This window comes from Kryptolebias marmoratus, linkage group LG15 (genome assembly GCF_001649575.2).
Source record: "Kryptolebias marmoratus isolate JLee-2015 linkage group LG15, ASM164957v2, whole genome shotgun sequence".
Taxonomy (NCBI): Eukaryota; Metazoa; Chordata; class Actinopteri; order Cyprinodontiformes; family Rivulidae; genus Kryptolebias; species Kryptolebias marmoratus.
The window spans coordinates 28,625,488-28,652,214 of record NC_051444.1 but is presented as its reverse complement, the minus strand read 5'-3'; the positions used below and the strand labels follow the sequence as shown (position 1 = coordinate 28,652,214).

The 26,727-nt window shown below is 36.6% G+C and overlaps 1 protein-coding gene across 2 annotated transcripts in view; it reads left to right on the top strand.

Moving 5' to 3' along the window:
- The first annotated feature begins 2,678 nt into the window (after positions 1 to 2,678).
- Positions 2,679 to 26,727, top strand: part of LOC108242122 (non-muscle caldesmon) — a 38,489-nt gene continuing 14,440 nt past the window's right edge. Inside the window, exons 1-9 of one of the 2 annotated variants that reach the window (XM_017426742.2) lie at positions 2,679 to 2,889; positions 12,026 to 12,166; positions 18,539 to 18,770; positions 19,037 to 19,173; positions 19,793 to 20,042; positions 22,651 to 22,776; positions 22,929 to 22,952; positions 25,811 to 25,852; positions 26,632 to 26,663. In XM_017426742.2, coding sequence (XP_017282231.1) covers positions 2,831 to 2,889; positions 12,026 to 12,166; positions 18,539 to 18,770; positions 19,037 to 19,173; positions 19,793 to 20,042; positions 22,651 to 22,776; positions 22,929 to 22,952; positions 25,811 to 25,852; positions 26,632 to 26,663 — 1,043 coding nt within the window. In that variant the 5' untranslated portion in view covers positions 2,679 to 2,830. The remainder of the gene's footprint in view (positions 2,890 to 12,025; positions 12,167 to 18,538; positions 18,771 to 19,036; positions 19,174 to 19,792; positions 20,043 to 22,650; positions 22,777 to 22,928; positions 22,953 to 25,810; positions 25,853 to 26,631; positions 26,664 to 26,727) is intronic. The other variant, XM_017426743.2, reaches the window with a different exon arrangement.

Below are 26,727 nucleotides of genomic sequence, written 5' to 3'. Positions count from 1 at the left end.
TCAGACTTAATGTAACTGACTCTAATTTACTTATTGCTTTGACTGAGTGTTAAATCTAAATACTTAATAACATTAATAAAGACAATCTTCAGTAAGTAGACTCAACATTCCTTAGCAAGTAAATTTAACAAGAAAACAACTTCAGAGAACTGTGAGACAGAGTTTTATGATCTCGTTACATATCTTTACAAACGTTTAGTACGTTGGCTTAAAATGAAATTCTTACCTATTTCAACTTACCTCACCAAAGTTATAGAGTTTACATAAAAAGGTGTGTTCAGTATGAATTAAACTTACTACTTTTACACTATTTTACTTCAATTAGCCTGTATACATACAAGTAAAGAACAAAAGAAGAGGGATTCTATGACTTTTTTTTTCATTTTAAAAGTCTTATTTAGCTTCCATGTGAAGGATTTTGTTTCAAATTGTTTATATTTACATTGTTTTCAAAATTGGATTTTACCAGGTCAAAATAAGAAGTTGGCTAGCTTTGCACTTACTCTTTATTTCATTGTAATGTAACAAAGATTTATATTTAATATAGCTTAATAGTTCTAGAATATCAAGCCCCTATGGTGTAAAGTAATGAGTATTGAAGTGAGCATCCATTTGGTGAAGAGTGGTTTGCGAGCAAATTGGCTCTACTGGCTCTTATAAATGAGCAATAAGAGCGGCTATCTGTGAGTGGGTTTTTGTTTCTTTTCTTCTCCTAACCAACACATGGCAGCTAATCAAGTAAAAGACTTTCTCATTAGGTTATAAAAGAGAGGTGAACAATACAATCTGTTAATACAGTGGTGCCATCGACCGTAAACCATTGGACCAAGGACCATTGCCCTTGTTAAAAAATAAAAATACAGCTCATATATATATATATATATATATATATATATATATATATATATATATATATATATATATATATATATATATATATATAAAAGACAACATCTTAATTTTTTTCACCTCATCATTAGGAAATGCTTCCCTACTTATTATCCACACTTTTTAACTTACCAGATGCATAATTTGCTAATGATTAGGTAATACCTTACCTAATAGTGAACAAGAGAACCTTTGAGTTTTAGGTGGTGCTTACATACTTGTTACAGTTTTTGAGTTTCTGGGAAGCCAAAATGAGAAGGTAATACCAAGCATCAACCAATGATAAGGCAAAAAAAAATTGCTGTCTTGTTCCCAATGAGGTAATAATAAGTGAACGAGTAGGTATTCATGAGTTTTGTCAGCCATAAAATGTGGGTATAACCATTACCTATTGTGGCCAAAATGTGCTCAAAAACAGCACATTTTTGTGGTCCTTATTTGGAAAAGCTATCCATGGGACAGACATTGTGTCATTTAATATGAAATGTTTTGAGGTAAGAAGTTATCCAGCAGCTTCACTGGGGTTTTGCAAACCTCTACATTCACAATGTTTGTTTGGGCCTCCTCGCAAAAAGGAAATTACAAATTTTCTGCTATTAAATGGCTGTTGCTTGTCCACCATTGAGTAAATAAAATGTGTAAAACAACAAGGAGACATCGTCACTTCAGCATTGTGGTAAATCTTGACATTTATCTGTAAAATTGTACGTTTTTACAAGTTGAATGTGTACAGTCTGCTCCTGCTTTCTTTAGCTTCAAAAGAATTCCAGCCTGAACACATTTTCACGTCAGGATTGATAGTTGTGGTTTTTACAACCAGCAATGGGGTTAAGACCTTATGGGACTAATATAATCAGATTTACACCGAAAAGGTTTAATGTGTGTTCTGCACAATGTAGAAAATAGAGCCTTTTTGAATACAGATAGTGTCATTTTTGTTCAACGTCCAGCAAGATGGAAATAAAAAACAAACAAACACATTTCAAACTTTTTAACTTTTCACAATAGTCTGGACATACAAAACCTTTCCTAAATGAACATTAAAATCTGAGTTATTTTTACAGCACTTGGCAGATATTGTGACTTTTATCATTCTAATATGGCAGCCCATCAATTTAAACTGCCTTGGGAAAGTTTTATATGAGAAAAAAAAACATCAAAAAATTGCAGAGAAGTAAAACAGAAATGTCCGTTTTACACATTCATTTAAAATAGCGTACAGCATTAGGAGGCTCCAAAAACAGTTCTGAGGTATCTTTAGTGGCTGAATTTGACATTTATTTTTGTTTTCTCTGCTGTTTAGAGACTAATAATATTATCAATAAGCAAAAGTCAAGTTGAATGTTAAGACTTCCTGAAGGGCTTATTAAAGGGTAAAGTTACCCAGCTATATTTATTAGGCTGTTTGGAAGAATATAAATGTCTTAGCAACTGGGAGTCTGTGTATTTTAGAGATTTTGGTTGGTAAAAAGAAAACATGGATATGAATAATATGTTTTAAGAAATGTCGAAACAATGTCCAGAAAATAACAAAAGAAAACCTCACTAATGAATCCTCAAAGTCAGAAAAATCCAAATGCATCAATAAAACAATAAAGCGGAGAGACCTTCTTCCTTCCTAATTACACTCCTCTCAGAAACTACGAGATACACACAGTGTTGGTGCAGATCCATTGTTATGATATCATCTTACTTCCCCCTTGGGAGAGTCACATGACCTCTGGGAGGATGATAGGGGGGTGGGGGTGTCAGGGGGCTCCAAATGCTTCAATGAGAACCACATGTAGGGAGGAGAGAGCTGCCACTAACCAGAGAGAGGCCGACAGCAGCAACAGGGCAGAGGACGAGGGAAGGGAGAACAGCTGCAGAAAAGGTCTGAGACTACAGGACCAAGATCAGAACCAGGACTAAGATCAGAACCAGGACCGAGTTCAGAACCACCATGTCAGAGTCCATCAAGAGGAGAAACTCCAGCAAGCAGCTCCTGCAGAACCTCATCAGGTGAGAAAGGAAAGGCTTTTAAAACAGAATGAGCCAAGATTCATCACTTGAAGACTGATGTGAGCAGCTTTCAAAATTTAAATTCTGGAGATTAAACAAAATCTTTATATCTATATATTTATATATAAATAAAAGTTCCATAGAAATGCAGCATTCTTACAGCTGTGAAACATAAATGTATTAAATCCAGTAAATGTTGATGTATCAAGTCATACATTTTTATTTTGCTGTCTCTTTAATTCAAATGACCGTTTTTTGACAGCTAGTCCTACAGGACATCCAACACTTCATCAAATATTTAACAACTTGTTCACTGATATTTTATTGTAAACGTTTTATGTCAAAGCACAAAAAGAATGGCAGATTATGTTCATAGATTCACAACAATTCACAATTTACAAGAAACTAATAGCATTGGTGTGTGAGATCAAAGCTAAGCAGGTTCTGGCTGAATCTGTCACGTTTTTCCACCTCACCTCTCCGCTATCCAGAATTTAACTAAGATAACCTACAAAACAAAGTAATAACAAGTAAAAAGCCAATAAACTAAACCTGTACAAACTTGAATAAACATATTGTATCATCTACTTTCACCATAGGGTATTTCTTTAGCAACATAGGAAATTACAACACATCCGATTTATAGCTGGTGATGACACTTGCGCAAACTGTGGTGCGTGACACTGAAGGGATTTCTAATGATGTGTTTCCCATCCTCAGATAATCAGAAACACGTGTGAAATCCAGTCCAACACTATCACGAACTATGACCTCAGGGTTAAATAACTCTTGTTATCAACATTATAAATGACAGGAATTGGGGTTGCTGCTTCATAAGTACAGTGATCTGAGGTGTTAGCAGACAAAACCTATTGGTATGGTGAAAGAAATTTAGAGTACTTCAATATGAATCTTTTTTCTCTTGCATACCTTTAAACATGCAAAAATTGTTAAAATGTGAACTTTTGAAAACAAAAATGTGCAAGAAAGTGCAAACTCAAATATTATCTGAAAAAAAACTAGAAAATAAAGATATTTGTTTTAATATCAAGTGAACTGAGTAAAAAAAAGACTTTTGTACTCTTCTAAAAATAATTAAAAAAAAGATTACAAATGTAATTAAGGTTAGGGCTTTTTGTTTGTTTTTCTCCTGTTTTTGTCCTGTTTTAGTCCTGTTTGTGTCCTTATTGAGTCCTGTTTTTGTCCTGTTTTAGTCCTGTTTGTGTCCTTATTGAGTCCTGTTTTTGTCCTGTTTTGGTTTTTCAGTGGAGCTATTACATGTGAGCAATTAGTATCTTACCTGTAGCAGACAGCAGTCAGAGTGAACTCAGTTTGGAGAATTAAGAAACAATATTCATAAGGAAGTCAGACAAACAAAAACTCAGAGCAAGGCTTGTTTAGGAGCAAGTTTACATCACAAATTCACAACAGCTCCAGTGATTATTTTTGGTGACGTTTTTACTGCAGATCACTTCTGCAGAAAATTTACTCAGAAAGGCGACTGTGCTGAAAATGATTCATGTGCATCACTGTGCTGAAAGATGAAACAAGTTGAGTGTCTGATGTAAAAGTGATGCACATTTGCGTGAACAAATATATCTATACAAAGGTTTGAGATGTTTGAGACGGTGAAAGTTTGCTCTTGAATAGGTCCTAAATTTTCCGCCATGAGAATTTCTCCCTGATTCTCCAAAGTGAGATCACTCTGACCACTGTCTACTGCAGGTGAATTACTAACTACCCACAAGTAATCCACATAACCCCACTTAGAAAAAAAATAAATTAACTGGACTATTTCTTTAATTACAGAATCTATTTAATTAAAAGAACATGAGTTGTGATATTTTGTTTAAATAAAAATTTTTCTAGCTCAGTTTATTTTTACCTGCTAGATATTAAAATAAATATTAAATGAATATTATACGTTCACATTGTCACAAAAGCTTCAAAATTATGCCAATAATCAAAACAATAGGATTTATTATGATGATTTTGTGAACTCTATTTAAATATTATGAAACAGAAAATCCTCCAATACTACATTCTGTTTGAATCACTGAATCTGAGACATTTGGTCTATATATGTACAAAATGTGCAGGGAAAAAAATATTCATGTTTTAAAGCTCTTTTATTTTAGGTTTTCTTGCACACAAACAAAATAACAAAGCATCCGAAACCTGCCTTCGTTGTCTTACCTATTCTTCTTTCCATCAAACTTTTTTTTTTTGTGGTTGCTTGAGCTGTTTTGCATTAGAGCAGGAAATGTCAAACCCTGTGTAAATAAAGCCCTCCCTAAATCCAGCTGCAAATTAGATGAGGTAGTGAGAATGCCTTGTTTCACACTTCATTAGCAGTCAACAACATCAACATAAGGCCAATTCTTTCCTGTAATAACTCCTTTCGAAGAAAAGCCTTTATTTAAAGCTTCCTTATCTTGAAAGTCACTTTGAACTAAATGATCCAGTCGTTGTTTGTTGCTCACTGTTTTCCAGTTGACTGTTCGTCACTCAGTTCAGTCTTTCCTGATCTTTCCTCCTGTGTAGGAACAATAGTCTGGTTATTTTTCAAATTTGCTCATCCTCTCCTCTGACACTCCTGATTGTCGGTGATTTCCTCTGAGTGGTGGAACATTGCTGTGTGACTTCACTGAAAATGACACCAAACTTCAATGTTCAATGGCTTCTTTTATAGCTAGAAACTTCTCTAACAGCCATGACATCATCTGGCTGAGTCCTGAACCCCCTCCCCCTAACACACACACTCACACACGCACCCACACACACAAAGAAAATGTCATTCCCCAGACCTCCATTGCCTCATTGTGTAAATGATGGAAAATGTGATGTGTATCAGACAGATCTCCTCTATAATTTGCTCGTTTTACTTTAAAGCTCCACAGCATTGAGTTAAACGTTTCAGCAGACCTGAAGGACACCTTGTAACCAGACGGCACTATAACTATTACAACACATGTGCTGTAGCCCTAATTTATTTTAAAAAAAGCCCAAATCAGTCAGACCAGAAATTAAACTGAGCGTATCCTGCCAGCTCCATGATACAAAGTCTGTTTATTATTTGAAATCATACATTGGGCAGATAACTCCCAAACTGCAATGGATGTGTTGGTGCCAGTTTCATCATGCAGCTGGTCTAAAACCCAGTTTAGTCAACAGGATTTGCATTTTCTAGAAATCCTAAATATCTAAAAAAAATTGAAAACAGTCTGGTAATAAACTTCACATAATCAAAAAAATAATTTTAAAAAAGAAGACAAAAAAAGGAAAAGAACTTACATAGCAGTGCCAAACAGGACATTAAACCAATTTTTTTAGTCCTGTGTTGTATTATACATAGAAAATGAAAAAAAAAAGTATGTACAATTTTTTAGCAACAGCAAAAACCTTTTGAGCAAAGCATATTCCATATTGTTTCCATCTTTCTGGCTTTTCATTTAAAGAAAAGGTTTTCTAACCAGTGACTGAAAACATCAATACAGGGGCTCAGTGTTCAGTGGTGCTGTCTCGTAACCCTGAGGCTGCAGGTATGAGCCTAGGTTGTATCAGGAAAAGCATTCAGCGTAAAACAACTGCCAAATCTTTCATGCAACTTTGCTTGCTGTGGCGACGCCTGAAGAAGGGAGCAGCCGAAAGAACAACAAGAACAACTGAAAATACCATTACAACTACAGAACCTAAGCTGTTTGAGATAAAGACAATCAAGTCTGTCCTTTTACAAAGGACTACACAGTGTATCCTAGCTGAAGTAAAAAAAATAAATAAATAAATAAAAAATAACAACTAATTTAATGTTTTGAAAAAGCTAATCCTCTCTTATCACACCACCAAGGCCTTCATTGTTTTTATCTTAGAATGTGAGGGCATTACATCAGTGTTCAGAACCACTTATATTTTAGACAGAAACATGTACCTTAAAATAGTCATTTTAATCCCAAACCAAGTATTTCTACCTCCATCACTCGCTTTCTGCTCTTGCCTTATCGCCTTATCCTGTTGAAGACTGTGGGGGAGCTGGTCTCTGACTCCAGCAGGCAAAAGGCGAGAGGCACGGTACGCTCTGGAGAGGTCGCGAGTCTATCACAGGGCAGACAGAGATACACAAAACAAACAGCCAGGCACACACACACTCACACACAGGATCAAGTTAGAGTCAGCACTTGACCTAACATACATGTATTGGGCCTGTGAGAAGAAATTGGAAGAAAAGCCACACATGAGAAGATTTAAATGCTAAACACCCCTGAGATTCAAACCAATGACTTTGTTTCATGTGAGACGATGATACCAGCTACCACACTATCATGCAGCCCCCTCGCCAGATGTGTAAACCTTGTAAGAAAACTGATTCCATAATTTATTGTTCTCTCAGAGAACTGTGATGACGAGACTCTAAAATAGCAAAAAGAAAAGAGTGATTTTTAGGGTATGGACATATATACAAGCTAAAAGGTCTTCGAGATCTGAGATATTATTTCCTACCACCTGGGGAGGTTCTAGTTTGACTTCATTACTATGGATTGTATTAAGGCCTTGTAGTTTGGAGGACTCCCTAACAGGATCTGGTTTGACTGACTATAGTCCCCTGTTTAAAGGCATCAGTGTCATTATATATAAATGTAAATTTCAGTATACTTTATTGTCAAAACGACTAACAGCTCAACAAAAGTCAAAGTCGCTGCAATGAAAGTGGTGCATCATAAAATAAATATTTACAGGTCACATCCCAGAAATTATAGAACACACCACATACTAGATACTAAATTATGAAAAGGTAAGTAAAAACATGTTTAAAAAGTTATTGCGCCGAACAAATCAATAAATAAAACTGTGTAAAATATATTGCACAATGTAAATAGTCATCTGTTTAGATTAAAATGATTTTGCATTTAGTGATTTGATAGCCTGGGGAAAGAAGGTATTTTTTTATCCATTTGTCCTGCTTTGTAAACTCCTGTATGGCCTCCCAGAAGGCAGGCAGGCAAACAGACTGAGCAGGGTGGGTACCGTCCTTTATCCTTTGACACCTGGAGAAGGCTGTGGGCTCCAAAGAGGACAAGGAACAGCCAGTATTCTTCTCTGCTGTCCTGGTGACTCTCTGCAACCCAAAAGTGAAAATCCCATTCCTTTAATGGAGGGGACAGTAAATGGGGAGATTTATCAGAAGCACTTTTGGGAGATGCTTAAGATACAGTCAAATATACTATTGTAAAATAATATAAAAAATAATTACATTACAAATTAATTACACTTGTGACCAGGTAGACCGGTTGCAGAAACATGCTGAATGTATTTCTCCGTATTGTTTTTAGAACTTTTTGGATAATTTCCCCATCAGCGCTCTTTTATTAATTCGTTATCGTGCTTAGTTCTGTTTGTGGTCGGGTTACTTGCAACAATTTAATTCTCTGTTTTGCAAAAATATACATAGGAACAAGTCAGTAAACATCTGACCTGCATCCAAACACAATAATAAAGTCCAAAAGGAAACATTTACATCATGACCACAGGGAGGACGGGGCATGCGCTGACTTTCAGTGTGGCCATGGAAACATGAAAACAAAAACTCAAATTAGCAGAACTATAATATTCATAAAGATTGTTGTGTTTATGCTGCAGAAAAAGCTGCGTAAACACAACATAAATAACTTTCCTCCAGAAAGTTATTTATGCTAGAAGGCAGAAAACTAAAATGAAGAACAGCCAAAGAAAGTGGGTGCTTTCAGGATTCAAACAGGTCTTCTACTTAAAAGATGAGCACTTTTGCCACTAGGCCACCAACATGGTCTTATAAAGACCCTCTACTGAGGTTATCATACATCCACCATTCCAGTCCTCAGACAGACTTTGAATTTCTTAGAAGTAACAGAAGAAACACGTGCCCTATCTTTTTTCACAGAAAATATAACACAGTTTGTGTGGTTAGTTACTGTTTAAGCAACAGAGCTGGGCCGTGAGGTGATGGAAATACAGTCTTGTTCCAAATGTTTAATCTTATTGAGAAGTGGAAATTTATAAAACGTGTGACATGTCATTTGTTGACAGTGAACTTTTGCAAAATAGCTACCCACTGGAAGCAAATCATTGAAGCTATCAGCAGAAAAATAAAACGTGGAAAGGAAATGAGTGCAGGTATGGGGAATCAAACCTTGGTCACCCCCATTAAAAACAGGGGGGTAGGGGGTAGACAAATGTATGATTTTGCCCGAATAAATGGTGATTTTGCTTTCTGTTTATTATATTGCTTAAAAGCATATTTTCCTCAAATGATTTATTAGGGGTGACAATCTTTTTACAAAATTTGGGGGTGGTGGGGTGGGTGTCCAGGCTTCTCCGACCCCCTGGGATTTACACCCATGCCTGCAAATTCCTCTTTATTTTGAGTATAAGTATACAGTCACTGCTGGGACTTTTTAACCACTGCTGTAGTGTTTGCTGTTCAAAAGAGATTCTGCAAGATGGTGGTTTTCAAAAACTTAAAGGTGGGTGACCTTTTCCACCTCTTCTCCATTTATAAGAAGTGAAGTGCTGTAACAAATACAGGACACAATGTGTTCATTTCTAGTTAGCAGAAACCACAATGTGTCCCTAAGCTGAGCTAAGTGATGTCAGTGTGTAAACCAACCCCACACCACAACCACGTTTCAACCCAGCTAACTACCTTTGAGTTCTGAGCAGGACTTTACAAGGATTTGTAAAGTGGATATACTGAAAACAATGTAGTTTGTCACCAAACCTTATTTGACTAAACAAATTTACACTTTGTCTGTGTGTTTTTAAGGAGATCCTTTTGTTCCCTAGAACGTTTGCATTCTGAGCACAAATGTCCAAATCACTAAAACCAGATACATTAATTTCACTGTGCCAGGATAAAAAAGAAATGCACAAAATAAAAACCTGGCTGCTGTAGATTACTGAGAACCCTAAAGAAAGCAGTCTGAAAACTGGTTATATTTTGCAGACATGGTTTGTTAGCTGTAAGCTATAATGCTTTGCAGTCAGAGGGTTAAAATGTGCTTTGAGGCTTTTGTGCTTTTTTATTTTTTTGACATTTAAGGCAGCTGTGATGAGATCCAGATCAAACCAAATCCTCAGTTGACCCATTCACCCCCACAGAATGACCTGACTGAGGAGCCAAAACAGCTCTGTCACACATCAAATCAATTTACAGCTAAACTTCAGACTCTCTCCTGGCAACATGGCCCTATTAAATCTCCAAATTTTATGTAGGTCACCTTCCAACATAATAATGATCTCAGATCATATTATGTTCATGTTCTTAACCAAAGATATTTTATTTCTCCTTAAAAATAGATATTCCTTTTGCACATTAATGTTTTCCAGGCTGACAGAAAAAGGATATGTTGCTGAAATTTATAATTTTTTAATGTTTTGTGAACTAACCCCAGAGTTGTCCAAAACAAAGAAAAATATGTTTGTTTCATTTATTTTTTTTACTGGAAACCTAAAATCTTGACGATTTAAGCTGTTTTTCTTCTCTAATGATGCTGCAGTACTATGTTCCAACAAGGTCTTAAGGCAAAATGTAAATCACTGGTTTGTTTATTGCCCACCACCATGAAAAGAGCACAGTCATGTGTCTGTGAGCTTAGGTTTGTCTGTCTGTTAACAAAGCATTACTGAACAGATTTTATTAAATCTGTAAGTAGTAATTATTGGATGTACGTCTACAACTGAATGACCTTTGAAGTCAACCTGACTCAAGATGACCATCACCTTAGAAAATGGCTATAGCTTAGTAATTTTTACAAATATTTAGCTTCAATTTGGTGTGACAGCAACTAAAAGTCAATCCCAACACATTCTCTGTTTAAAACTTAGGCAGGTGATATGCATTCCCTCAAAGAATGCTAGTTTCATTTTTTTATTGTAGTGGATTTTATCATTTCAGTCATTGCAAGTTTTAAAATATTTCATCGGGAGGTTTCTGAATTGTTTGCAGACTATAATTGTGCAGGAGGTTCCCAAACAATTGAACCCACATAATAACAGCAGCAGAGACCAAAACCTCCCACTATCACTGGTTGAAATGCACAAACAGTCCTTATAAAGGTACTTAAAACACAAACTGCCTAAACAACCATAATACTGTTTTTCATCTAACAATTCTTGTACCACATAAGGCAAAAAGGCAATAATAACATTTTAACTTTAATTTAATTTTCTTCCTGGAGATTATTTGAGAACCTCTATATGGTGTCTCAAAACCCACAAATTATGAACTTCAATTTTACTTAAAGAAACAAATTTTTTGAACCCATTTTATGCCCAACAACAAACATTAGTTGGACCTCACTCATCAAATATCAATGGGATTTTTTTTTTAAAGGCCATCTTTTCCAATTTTTAGTCAAATTTTCCCCAATTGCCTCCTCACTTTGAAGAAGCAGGACATAAAAGTTTTAGTCTGCTGTTCCTCCTCCACCCCATCCACTCCATGTGTCTTTTTCTCAAGAGGATGAGATCAAGTGAAACAGCTCAGCAGCTGGCTGAAGCTCCTCCAGATGTGCTTGGACAATAAAAGCCTTTATTGTTACTGAATACAGCCCACTGGAAACTAAGACAGAAACTAGGAGACAATAATGAGGTTTCTAAGAAAGAGAACTTTCCTTTGAATTTAAAGACTCTTGTACTGAATTGTCATGCATTAATTTTATTAAAGATTGAAAAAATTTTTGAATAGAAATCAGAACGACTCAATAGAGGAGATTTTATAAAACAAACAAAATTTTTGGTTTGTGTTTTTTAAAGTGTATGAATTGATGGTAACTGCAAGCACCCAAACATATCTCATAGGCACACACACCCACCCACACACACACACACACACGCGCACACACACACAGATAAAGTATCCTTTTTCAGATCTCAGACTAATAACAGATTTTAGTCTTATGTCAAAGTATAAAAACATGTTGAAGTCCTGAATTATTGATCAGACAAAACCCATCATTTTGTCACTAAAAAGTTCTTATATTTTTCAAAAAGGTTGTTTCACATTTTGCTGAACATGACAACACAATTTAACACATGTACAAATGTAACATGTGAAACAAGGGCAGGCCGCAGACTGACCGCCTGGTGTTCATGCCAACTGCAGGGTGACCGTGCAGCGGAGCCAAGAGGATGCTGAGGAGGTGGAGCGGGAGCGAAGGAGGAGAGCCAGGGAGAAGCAGAAAGGAGAAGGAATCCTCTGCTGCTCAGAGCCTCACCGACACAACAACGTCCCACACAACACAGAGTGAGTGTGGCAGTCAGTTACACAACAGCACACTGCTTCACTTCTCTGTAGCTGCTCTCCAGCTGTCTCAGAAACCGAAAATATTAAGAAAAAAGCTGTTCTGTAACTGAAAAACAGCAAGTTTTAATGTGGGTGTTAGTTTACTGTGAGCACAGTTCAGTCCCGATATCTTTTAAAACATACCATGCTGTGCAAAAGTTTCAGGCACAGATAGAAAAATGCTGCAAAGGAATAATGTTTCCCAGGTATATGATTTGCTTTTTTTAATTAATTAATCAGTGCAAAGTGAACTGACCTTGTGATCTGCAAGAGAGTAGGTATGCTCTGGAGAAAAGAGGGATGAAGGTCAGTAGAAATGAGACAGAATCCATGTGTGTAAATGAGAGGGAGACAGGTCTTACTGTGAGGAGTAGAGGTATGAAGGTGGAGTTTAGGTACCTAAGGTCAACCATCCAAATGAAGAAAGGTGAAGAAGAGAGAGCAGGTTGGAGACAAGTGTCGGGCGATTTGTGACAGAAGGACAGCTGCAAGAGTGAAAGAGAGAGTTTACAGGATGGTGGTGAGACCTGCTATGATGTTTGGTTTGAAGACGGTGGCACCAACAAGACAGACTGGAGGTGGCAGAGATGAAGATGTTAAGACTTTAATTGGGAGGGACCAAAATGAACAGGATTAGAAATCAGTCCATCAGAGAGACAGCTCAGATTGAGCAGTTTGGAGACAAAGATACAACAACAAGACAGGGATAGTTCAGGCATGTGCAGAGAAGAGGTACATGTAGTGTTTAAATAAGAGGTGTTGAACATGGAGCTGCCAGAGAGGAGTAAAAGAAGAAGACCACAGAGAAGAATGTTAGAGAAAGGGTGAGATGGAGGCAGATGATCCGCTGTAGCGATCCCTAAATGGAACAGCTGAAAGAAGATAAAGAATGATGCAAAGTGAATAAACTGAAAATAAATCTTAATCTAATCAATACAGCATCAGGTTTTATAGACTGTTTTACACAAAGGTTTTGTAAGAACTCTGCAGATATGTTCCAGCCACAGATCTCTGTGGATGTAGCCTGACTGTCTATTTAACCTGAGACACTCCAGGATGTTAAAACATGGACTCTGCACAGGTCGTACCATCACCTCCAGGACTCTCCTTTCTTGTTTAGTCTGAAGACATTCCCTAAATGACAGTTTTTCTCTACATCTGCTGAAAATTTAAAATGTAATGTTTTAATACCAATATTACAACATGTATAAAACTACAGTATAGGACTGTATCCTATTCCAGACACAAAACCCTAAAATGAAAACAGAGCAGCTATTTAGCAGTTACTGACCCTAATAAAAACATAATTTATAAAGAACTTGATATGGGTACATATAAATATATAAAAAGTAATCTTAAGATGAACATATTTGAAAATGGCCAATGTATAACAGTGATCCCAGACCTTTTTACATGTTCTGGTCATGTCCAAGTTAATGAAAAGCTAGAAATTTTATTTTCAGTATTACTGAGAAACTCCTGTGACAAGTAGTTATTCCTTCTGCCCAGATTTCCATTCTTGGTGACTTTGATGGTGGCAAAAATCCCTCAGTAAAATAAGCAAATCTAATTTATTTTTACTTCTTTAATAACATATCACAGAACACCCTTGTTACCAAAGGAAAAACTGACCCTACTTCATGGCTTTGTGACACAATGTGTTTTTGTGAGCTCAAAAATGTAAAACTTTCCATCCAAGATTCAATAAACAGATTTTTTATATATATAGTCAGTAACTTTCCAATCCCCAGATTGATTGTTTGTGGTTGATGAGTCTTAAATCCTTCTGGGATGAGATTTCACATAGAAATCAGTTACATATGTGTACAGTGTATTTTCTTTGTCTGTGCAGACAAAGTTGGTGTAATTTATTACTCCTGGTGGTTTTAGTTCACGTTTTTTAATTCACAATGTTTGCAGGAAAGAAAAGAAACAGAATTCAACAATCCTTTCATTTTTTATGATTTGTCTTTCATTTTTAATGTATGTATGGTTATTGTTAGTCACTATTGCTTTGTTCTCAATGTATTGTAATTCCAGTCCTTCCTAATAGAGCCCAACCTTTAATTCAGCTGATATAAACTAGTAGTTGATCTATGTTTATCACAATATATTGATGTAAATGTTATCCAGGATAAGAATATTTCTTCTTTGCTAGACATAAAGCATAAAAAAGAAGCTTTAATCTTTTAATTTTTCTGCAGATATCAGTATTGGACAAAACATTTGGAAAACCATTTTTATAATCCAAGCTGTTTTATAAACAAATTATTTTGCTCAAGAAATTTATTTGTTGTATTACCCTTTCATATTGTGGCAAGAAACAAGAACTGCATAGACATCTGAATTTGTGACTGACTTTTCTGTAACAATTATAATTCAACATCTTTAAAAGATCACCTAAATGGTCTGCACATTATGCAAAGTTTTGGAAACGTGGCCAGTTAGACCATTAAATATGGTTAGATTTGTGTGACGTGAATTTCCACAGAAGTGGGTTTGTTTCAGTTTAATTTGCGTGAATTTTACCGGTAGTTGTTAGTAAAAATCTTTTTAGAGCACAGACTGGATGTGACCTGTTCAACCCATCCAAAACCTTTAAAATGAAGGGGAGTAAATTTTGATGGCTAACCGCAGCACACTTTGATTATTCGGCCTTTAAACTGTTTTGTTCTTTCCTGCCATTTGGTTCTGTATCATTAAAATACAAAAGTCAGCTGAGGCCTCATTATCACAGGATGGAAGAGTTGTATGAATGTGTGTATCATTAGGAGATTTAGACTTATGAACCTGCAGGTAAACAGGTTCATAAGTCAAGGTGATGTGAAAGAAGGCACCTTGTTGAGAAATGTTTGTCACTTAAAATTCTTCTAAGACTGTTCAGTTCAATAATTCCCTTATTAGCAAACATAACTATATAAATATAATGAGCTCTAAAATATATGACATGGCATTCCTTGAAGGAATGCATGTTGCCCATTTACTTTCATGAGCAGTGTGAAGTAAGATCTTTTTTTGTTGAGAAAGATGGAATTATAGCTGTTTCGGTCAAACCTTAAAGAAAGAAAGATTTAAAAAATCATCTTCTTTGCGCTGTCACATAATATCCTGAGGTGTTACGCAAAGTGCTAGTGTTTGGAGTTTGAGTTGGGAATCACTCTCATATACTACCACACTAAATGTTAGTTCAATATCTATAAAACTGACTGAGTTATAGCATTTTTGTGTCTTTTCTAAGGTCAGCTGTGGTGGCCATCCTGAAATAAGTTGACTCCAAAAGTTAATCAGCTGTAGACACACATTCAATGATTACACCTGAGAGTTTCATTATAATCCATCCAGTGGTTCATGAGATATTTTACTGATAGACAGGCAAACACACACACACACAAGCAAAAACATCATCTCCCACCATTCACCTGTCGGTGGCAAGTGATAGAAATAAGGTAAACACCAGCTTCCATCTGTTTTCTTACTGCTGATGAGGACTGTTGTCTGAATGTGAGCTGTCCTGAAACAGGAGGCAGTGTTGCCTCTTTGTTTGACGTCTCCATAGTTTTTGTCTCTGTTGTCATGGAGACTAAAGACACAGGTCCCATTTGCCATCTGCAGCTCCTCTTTCAGCATCTTTCCAAACCTTCAGCTTCCTGCTTCAGAAACAAAGCAGCTGCAGCAGAAGGTAAACATGCAGAAGCTGTAAATCAATCGGATTATTTGTTCAGCATTACTGGTGGACGTCCCTCTGATGCTCTGAAACTACAACGGCGAACTCCTCATCACTCAACAGTGTAAACATTCTGATAGAAAATTAAAGTAAATGGAAAAATAAAAATTACATAAAATAATTGACTTTCTGTTTTTAAAGAAGACTGAATCCAGTCTAATTTAAGTTCTGGTCTTTCCCGCAGTAAATCTAAATCTAAACCTAATGATCAGCACTTTATGCTTCCAAAATAATGTCTACATTAATAAATTATATTTTGGGGATTAGTGTAATTCAGACTCATAAAAGTTTTTGTAAAAAGTGTGCTAAAAACCAGCAGACATTCCTCGCCTTCGTTTACAACTAAATTCAGTTATCAATTATGGAAAATCTCTTATTAGAGTTGGGATATGTCAGCACAGGTCATTTCATCTGATCTCAGCTCCACCTTTTCCTTAACGCTCTCCACTGCTCAATTTCATCCCCAAACTGGCTCTACTTCTGTCAACTCTCACCTTTACATCTTTTAGTCCAGGGGTGTCAAACCCAGTGATGCAAGGGGACCAAAATTAAAAATTTGGTCCTAGCCAAGAGCCAATCATGATCAATATTTATTAAAAATTACATAAATTAACCTTGGTTTTAGATGTATTATATCAAATCACTCATATAGAAATATCAATGACCTTTACAGATTATACAGAATTTAGAGCAAACAACTTTAATGAACACAGACAAATGGATCAAACTTCAAAAAGCTCATCATTAGCAGTCATTTCTTACGCATCACTCAGCTTTTAAATGAATTTTTTTACATTAAAACAGATTTGAAAAAAAGCCATCAACAAAAACCTGATCATACAGAAATTAAAACTATATATTGTTGGCTTCTAAGTCACTGTTGAGAGAAAATTTCACTTATTAGGCTCAGTTTTTTTAAGCTAAATAAGAATCAGAGACTCGATCTGTCCCAGACTGGAGGGCCGGACCTGATGAAATCTAAACGTTATCTTGGGGGCCGGATGAAATGTTACAGAGGGCCGGATCTGGCTCGCGGGCCTTGAGTTTGACACGTGTGTTTTAGTCTTTTCAGAAGAAGAGAGAAAAACTTCTCCTTTTCACTTTTGACCTGGAGTCTCTGATTCCATTGTTCTCTTCTGACTCTGTTTACGTCGGGGATTGTTTTAGCTGCCATTTACCAAGACTATCTGAAGTGTACTTGTCAGTGTTTGAATGTAAACAAACAAGTTGTAATTATTGGCAACAAAACAAATTTTACATGTTTTTGCACTGTAGACTTTTGTTAGTGAATAATTAGTATTTAGTAGTTATTTTTATTGTAGATGATACACCTACACAACAAATTCAAATCAAATTGAAAAATGCACATTTTGACAGCTGTTAAATAGTGGGCTGTCACACCTAATTTTGAATTTAAAGCTGTGTATATCTTCCTACATGTATTGCCGTTAAAAACTATGGTTTCAAAGTGGCTGTGCAGGCCCTCCCCTTTTGATTGAAATCTCTTTTGACCATCTGGATTGATCTATGGTTTCTCCAGAACCTATAAAATCCACCAAGCGTATAGTCAATAAACTCACTCTCTAAGGGTTAATTAGGCCTAGCATTCTTTGAAAAAATGAATATGGCCCACCACCTTTCATGTTAGAATTCATACCTGAGATGATCTTATGTTGAGAAATGACAGCTTGCAAACATTTTGCTCAAACCTTGAAAATAACGTTATGCACAATCTCATGTGATACTGCAAGATGTCAGGTTCAGAGTATGCACAGGGAAATACTCTTAGCTACTATCACATTCAATTTGAGCTGGATAGCTGTAATATTTACTGCATAGTAGTAATTTTTCAATTGATGTTGATTAGCTGTGGTAGCCATCTTGAATTGAGTTGGCTCCAAGAGTTAGTTAGTCGTAGATGGACATCCAGTAGGTACTTTCATTAAAATTCACCATGTGTTTCATGCAATATGTTGCTAACAGACAAAAAGGGTTGATCCCAACAGTTAGTGTTAGAGTTTTAAGTAGAGATACTGCATAATGTGTTGCACTTCTGTTTTGATTGACCCTCAGCTACTTCTACAACAAAATTTTAGCACAATATCTTCAAAATTACCCTATTTTAGTCATTTGTGTGTTCTTTAAGATTAGCTTGCCGCAGAGGCCATCTTACAGAGATTTGGCTCACAGTTCATCAGGTGTAGAGGTATATCTAATGATTATGTCCTGAGAGTTTCATTAAAATACATCCGGTGGTTCATGAGATATTTTGCCAACAGTCAGAAAGAGTTCAGTCCAAATAGTTAATGACATAATTTTAAACAAAAACATATAACTGTTAAAGTGACTGTGAGTTATAGACTTTTTTTTGTTTTTTGCAAGTCAGCTTGGTGTGGCAGCCATCTTGAATTGAGCTGACTTCAAGGAATATTGTGTGTATCGGTGTAGATGTATGATGTACATCCAACAATTATTTTCCACAAGTTTCATTAATATTTGTCCTGTGGTTTAGGGGATATTTGCAAAATATTTAGCCTGGGTGTGAATGTATCTGTTTATCTCTGCTTTTTTCCCTCCACTCACCTCTTAAACTCCTGCTCTGTCCTCAGGTCAGATGAGGAGCTGAAGCCGTCCTGCTCGGTCATGGAGGAGGACGAAGGCTTCAGTGACTGGAGCCACAGGCTGGAAAACCGCAACGAGCGCGAGGTGCAGGAAGTCTGCAGGGCGAAAGGGCGGAAACCTTCTGCACCATCAGGTCCTGAGGAGAAGAAACAGCAGAAAGATGAAGAGGAGCATGAAGGAAGGACCTCTGATGAAGACTCAACTCATTGTCCAGAAAAGGTTCAACTTTGCTGCTTTGACAAAATTTTCTGATTAATAATGAAATTTTCCTTGTTAAATTCTTGTTCCTCTCAGTGATTTGTAGCAGATTTGATTTGTGTACAACGAGAAAAATGTGGAAAAATTGGTCTACAAATAGAACTACATGCACTGCACAGCTAAACATGTTTTAATTAGTTCCCTGAATCTCTCACTTATGGTTAATTTGTTTATATACCAATTACAGAGAAGATGTTCCTTACTTTTTTACTTTTGGTTTCTTTCAGACATCCAGCACCCAAAACACAAGCAGGCCATCCTACAGCCCCTGTGTCTTTGTGTCCCAGGACTCCAGGCTGCAGCCTAGCGCAGGCCAAGCCCCCGACAGGACGACGTACCTGGCAGCAGGGACCATGAAGCCTCGGTGGGTTCTCCACTACACTGTCTGCCTTTGTCTCACACCAGGTCAAAAACTCTTCTTTGAGTGTCCATTTGCAAGTAGTCACTAACTGTACAGTATCTCTTTTAACAAAGGTTCACAAACTTTGGTTTAAGAAAAAAAAAAAAAAAAATCAGGAAAAAAGTGCTTGTTTCTGGATTGAGGTCAGCTTTTAAATGAGCTCTTGCAAGAAGTTTAATCCGGGTGTTATATTAATATCTATCTATCTATCTATCTATGGCTTCAATGTCCAAGTGTTAATAAAAGTTAAAATAATCAGTTGTTGTTTTAAGGAACCTATGTGAGATAATTCAAGTGGTTTTCTCTTTGTTCTCTTTGATATGAAAGCTAACAGGTCATTCCTGTAACATAGATCCTGAATTACACACCTTATGCAGTTAAACTGCTCAGATACATGCAGTGAAATTCAAATAACCAGAAAACAGACTGAAATGGACTGGATTTGGTCCAGGTGAAACATGTACATTTTTTCACCTAAAGACTCTTTGTAGACATACCTGATTTTTTTGTTTTTCTTTTTTGGCTTTGACTTTTTTTGGCTTTATCTGTGGATCTCTGACCACCTTAATGATCTCCTTCACAGTGGAGGAGCTTGCAGGATGGATGGAGAGGTAGAACAGAGGATAAAGGGAGAGGAGGAGGAGGAGGTGGAGGAAGAGCTGAAACCAACTTTGCAAAGGGAGCCAGCAGAAACCCGACAGAGCTCAGGAGATGAAGATGAGCGGGAGGAAGAAGAGCTGAGCTTCATGAAAGAAGAGAAGAAAGATCTTTACATCATGAGAGAGGAGAGGGACGGGAGAGGCGAGGAGAAGGAGGAGGAAGAGCAAAGCAAGGTGTGCAACAGCTAATCTTATCTCAGGAGTAGTCTTTTTAAAAATATATTGTTTGGTCCAGATTTGAATGAACTTAGAAATATTTATTTGAATTTACAAAGAAAATAACCACATTAGGCACTTTTCCACGTAAGAAGTGAAGAAGGACCAGGCTGAGACCAAAAAGTAACTTATGTTAAACACAGACAATCTACAAGACCAACAAACAAAAATATCCTCAATTGAATATCTTAAAAATGCTCAGTATCCTCATTTAAAAATCTCTTCACAATATAACCATTAATAAGTTTGGTTTCAAGTATTTTGGAAAAAAAAAAAAATTTTGTAAGTTTTATTCATTCCTAAAACCAATTCATAATTTTAACCCAGTCTAAAACCCATTTATGTTTCTTATTAATTCTTCATGTTTTTATAAAAACGTAAAACAACCTTCATAAATTAGTTTTTTTCTTGTATATTAAAAAAATAAATGAACTACATAAAAACAGGAAAGTTTTCATTCAGAACATAAAAACAACTTGCATTAAATTTACATCTGTTGATAATAAAAATCCTCATCAAATCATCAACTGTGAATCAAAAGAGACATTAAATAGTTATTCTAATAAAACTTTAATTAACAAATCTGTATGTAGTTTTATGGGTTTTATTTTTTTTTTTGCAACAGTGTTACATTTATGATGTCACAAAAGATCATTACAAGTTATTTCTTATCTACTTATTTTAAACTGAACACCAATAAATTTATCTAGTTAACATTTATATTCTTTCAATTTCTAAAATAACTTAAGGGTTTCAGTATTTCCTTTAACACCACTAAACACTATGGCTTTTGGATTCCATTCAATAAAAGCTAACTTGTTCAAAAACAGTTGGGATGTTGTGTAAAATGTAAATTAAAATAGAATGTAATAATCGGGTTCTAAAAATAATGGAACGATTTCTTCAACAAAACATTGGTAAGACTTTGAGCCATCATCTACAATTCATCAAATCTTCAGAGGATTTCAAGAATCTGGAGAAATCTTTGAGCTCAAACGACAAGGTTGAAAGTCAGTACTGGATGAGCCTGCTCTTCAGGCCCTCAGGCAGCACTACATTACAAACAGCTTTGATTCTGTTATGAACATCACTGCATGGGCTAAGGAACACTTCCACAAATAATTGTCTGTAAACACAGCTCACTGAGCCATCCATAAATGTTGGTTAAAGCTGTATCATGCAAAGAAGCCAGATGTGAACATCGTCCAGAAACACCACAGTCTTCTCTGGGCTAAAGATGATTTAAAATGGATAAAACTGTCCATGGTCAGACAAATTGAAATTCTATTGGAAACCACAGACATCACATTATCCATACTAAAGAGCAGAGGGAGCATTCAGACTATTTTGAGCACACAGTTCAAAGCCTTCCTCTCTGATGGTAATGGGGTTCATTAGTGCATGTGACATGAGCAGCTTACACATCTGAAAAGGAACCATCAGTGCGGAAAGTATGCACAGGTTTTTAGAACAATATATGCCTCCATCCAAAGTTTTTTTTTTTCAGGGAAGGTATTGCAAATTTTAGTGAGACGATGTTAAACCACATCCTGCATCTGTCTCAACAACATGGCTTCATAGTAGACGAGTCCAGCTGCTGAACTGACCAGCCTGCAGTCCAGACCTCTCATCAGTTGAAAACGTTTGACATATCATGAAACAAAACAACCAGCAAAAACTCAGGAAGTTGAACAGCTAGAATCCTACATCAGACATGAATGGGACAACAATTCCTCCAAAACTCCCAGCAACTATACTTAGTTCCTAGATGTTTACAGACTGTTGTTAAAAGAAGAGGAGCTGCTTCACAGCAGGAAACATGGCCCTGTCCCAACTTTTAACATTACCTTTTTTTTTCTTAAAACAAAACTAATCGTATCATTTCCTTAGTTTAATCATTTGATATATTTACAATGTTGCATTGCAAAAAATATGTGGGTTTATGAGATTTGTAGATCATTGCTTTCTCTTTTTTTCATTCTTTCTTTTTCTTTCTTTTTTTTACATTTTATGATGATAAAAAACCCTTCCCAGCTCTTTTAAAAAACTGAATTAAAAAGTGGACCTTCTCAGAGAGCCACTCAGCTGTGGTCCACTAACCTTCCCCCTTTCTCTCTCGTGTTTTATAAAAGACTCGAACACACGCTGGCCTATTTTAAAAAAAAATTGCAGTTGACAGATTCTGGCCTCAAACCTGAAAGCAATAAAGTCAAAGAATGTTGTTTTGGCTCACAGAGGGCAGAAATGAAATGTAGCCTGATGAGAGCAGCAGTGATGTAAGACGCAGTAACTAATTCCAGTTTTAGTGCCAGAGGTTTGCCAGTCATTCATAAGCCCTTTGCCACTGATCAACCCAGTGTGGAGAAAGGGTATGAGCAAGTTTCAAGTGTTCATAAAGACGGACAACTGTCACCAAAGCACCTGTCCAGGGTGTCCCCCTCCTTTTTCACAGTGATGGCTGGAGACAGGGACCATCTCCCTGCGCTGTCACGAAAGCATCCTGCTGTAGAGTTCAATTTAAACTGAAATAACTGAGAAGGCTGAAATGTTTTGGTGTCTGCCTCAGAGCTCAGCGGAGGACCGGAGGAGGAGGAGCGAGGAGGTAAACAGCAGATCTTCAGGGTCTCTCGTTAGCACCAGCGAGGGCGAGGAATCGTTAAACTGCTACGGCCCCATGAGCCCAACATTCAAGGTAACCCATAAAACCAAAGGTGGTCTGCAGAAGGCCTGCATTTAGTTCTTGTTCTACAGGATCTTCTGTGTCCAGTTTGGTCACAGGAGAAACTGCTGTGTTCAAAATGCTTCAACAAATTGTCTTTTTTATGCTCTTCGCTGGTCCTCCAGAAACTCCTCATACAGTTTTACCCAGTAAGTACAGATTTATTGATACTGCATGTCAAAATTATGTTTATCATATTTTACTCTGTAGATTTGTTTCTTTACTGTCATAACATGGACCGATTTTAATGAAACCTTTCATTTTATCACCTATAACTGATATACTTTTGGCATCAACCCAACTCAAAATGGCTGCCACAGCTAACTGACATTAGTCAACGCAAAAATGACTATAACTCAGTCAATGTTACAAAAACTGATCTAATGTTATGTCTGGTGGGAGCTGAAAGTCCTCCCCAATAAGTACTTCCAGCACCACACATTGTGTGAGATATTTGCTTAAAACTATGGCATTCAATGTTGGCCTGTTTGCCTGTTAGGGTTATGAACATCATCTGAAGTTGTGCCTTTTACAAACAAAAATACACCAAAGACCTGAAGCAAAACCTGAGAGATGCATCATCCTTCAGCTGAAATTCAATAAAAGAATTAGGAACAATTTGCGACAGACTGCTGATAACAAAGTGTCAACAAGCCAAAATAGCCAGGTAAAAAAGGTTGAGCTTCAAATTATCTAAAAGATACCTAAAACCGCTTTTGAAAGACCTTCAGAAAGCTTGAGGGACTATTGATTAAAATCATATTTCAAGGTGACAAGAACGTCTGAGAGTTTGAAAGAAAAATATGATATAGCTAAGAGTAAATCAACACTGCTTTTACAGGACTATGAATATGAATGTAGGCTTGTGGCATTTTCATAAAAAAATCAAGAAATGTATGCATACCACTTTACAAAAAACAAAAAAGATAGATTGTGATGATTGATTGAATGGTGACACCATTGCAGACATTTAATGAATTCTCCACTTTTAACACTGTTTGTGTTCATTTTTGTTTTTAATCTTACTTCAAATATTCTCTCACTTTCTACAAACCTTTTTGTTAGGGTTAAAAAAATATTATGACTTGTCTTTGAATAGTCTCCCAACTTCAAACACTTAAAAAAAATAATATATATATATATATATATTTTGGTTGGTTTTTTTTTTAAAAACTCCAACCCCCTGTCATCAGCCTGCTGCATGGCAAACTCCAGACTGCTGCTGGTTCCTAGTTAGAGTTTATTTTGTTTTATCTAACATCAGTCAGGTGTGAATGTGAAAATATATCTAGAAACCATTGAGCATGATGTGCATCCCTTGTTTCGTCAGCATTACAGTTTGTCTCTCTAATCATAATCATGCAATTAAACAGAAGCTCAGTAGCATGAATGTGGAGCTAACGTAGCACTTATTTAAGTGTGTTACTGAAACTGTTTGAGACATTGCCGGACTCGGCTGGTGAATGTTGTTCCATTGTTCCATTGTGAAGTTCAAGTGTTGTTGTATAGTGTAATTCTACTATTACACCANAGTTGTGACACAAAGTCGCTGTATGTAACCACCATGTCCTGTTGACTGTATGCACGATTTCCCTTTATTTTGGAGGTAGTCAATGAACTCATTTTGTTTTCTACACCAAGTGTTCCTGGAATTGTGTAACACCAACATTTCTACAGACTCTGGGGTTATTCATGTCAACCTGAGACAGAAGAGACATTTTGAAGTCTGTTGTCCATGAGATCTATAGGGTTTACCTCAGAGGGCACCATTAAACTCAACCAGTTCAAACCAGTTTAGAAATAAAAGCTCATGGGGAAACTCCTTATCCTTCAACTTAACCAAAACCAGAGAAAATGCTCCAAAGCAGCTCCTAAGTTTTCTTCTCAATCATTTCAGTGCTGTTAACAAGAGCAGGGCACCACGGTGGTGTGGTGGTTAGAGCTGCTGTCTCCCAGGTGAAGCGGGTAAAAAATGGATGGATAACAAGAGGGTACTCACAACACCAAGACTTCCCAGTCTTTTAGCAGGAGTGAATGACAGCAATTCCAGCACAGCAAGTAGTGGGTATATATCCAAAAGAAGGCTCCAGTCCTGGGCAATATCCACTCCAAGGCTGAGGAGGCAAACCACCATTACTTACCGACCAACTTACCTGCCAACTAACCAATTCACCAAACAGCCAACTAATCAACAAACAAACCGACCCACAATTAATCACCAACCAACAACTTAAAGGGGCACTAAAATATTTTGTATACTTCCTTGTTTGACTGTGGCTTTCTGCGATTGGCTGTGGTTGTGGGTGCAATGGATAACTTTTAGTGTTTTCTTGGCTGAAGGGTGGGGGCATCACTACAATCTATGCACACATGCCTTCTCCCTCCCCATATATGCTTTTAGGACGGCAACTGCAGAGGCCATATCACAAATCCTGCGATCAAGCATTCTGAAAGAATGTAAACAGGGTGTACCTTCAGATTGTGGATCCCACGTTGTGTCTTCAGTCTTTGAAACAGTATTTCAAACCTGGAATGTAAAACACAAACTAACATCAGCCTATCACCCCCAGAGAAACCTCACAAACCCTGAAACCCTGCTGCCCTACTGCAAAAACTGTAAGAACAGCGCATAAACATGGCTCGGAAACTTTTAGTGAGGAAGAATTTCTTGGCTTTACAAACACCTGAACAAACACATTTACAAGAAGGAAATGGGGAAAATCATCATTGACTAGGAGCTAACCCCATTGTTTCATTTCATCAGTCCTCCCAACATGTGTCTATTCAAGAGTACTTCTGCATTTAACTTCAAAAAGGTGATACGGACCCTCTCCTAATTTTAACTGCTCTACCACGTTTCATGAAATATGATGTATATTGTTAACAAGCTTTCTGTCTCTGCCATGTTGTATAAACTCATCTCAAAAATAAGGAGGGAGGGGTTTCTCTGCTGCTGTTAAAGTAGTTTTTGGAGAAATTTGTATCTCAGCTCATTGTCTCTTTGCAGGAAGAGGCAAACAGCCGAGTCTCAGCAGATGGAAAATGTACGGTGAGTGCTGCTGTACAGATGATCTGAGTCAAAGGTCACTTTTTGTTTGTCCTATTTTCCATGAAGGCACATTATCCAGAGCCAAGTGAACAGACACAGTCCAAGTTTTTTCAGCGTATTTTGCTGATGATCTGATCTGCTTTGAGATGTCTGGAACTGGAAGTCCCTGCATTAAACATGTGGTTTTCCTCAGATAATAGTTTGATTGTTGCTTACGATGGATTTTCTTCTTTTAATAATGTACCCATGGTTTTTTATCAAACAAACAAAAACATATCTAATTTCTGTATGCTTTAAGATTGAAACAGTATCAAAATGATGCTATTGGGGAGGAAAGAATTCACAGCTTTTTAAAGAGGATTATGATAAGTGTGAAGGTTTCACAAAGTTGGTGAAAAGAAAGGAATGTAAAACTTATTTGCTTTGTGGCAGAAAAAAACAAGAATGAGCCAAGTGTTCTGTCAGAGAAGTGAATTGTCTTTTGCTTTATTCCTGTTTTGTGTATGCTTTAGTTAAAAAACAGCATGAGTTCACTCATTTTTAGGTATAGTTTGATTTTTAGAAAGTAAAACATGTTTAAGGCAATTTTCTGCTTGCACTACAAAAAATTGGCCCATAACTGGATGCTCCACCTGTTCACCGAGTTTCAGAAAATTTAGATTGATAGTTTCTTTACATACAGTAAGTTGTACAAGACTTATTTGGTATCTGAACAGACACCAAAGAAACAATTATATGAGTAGTGCCCTTTGAGTTGTCTTATTTTCTTTCTCCTTCAGATAACCGAAAGAACAGAGTCTCTCAGAAGAAGGTGAGTCTGATTTACAAAAAAATAAGAATAAACATTACATTGCAATTACATTAATGCTGAGATA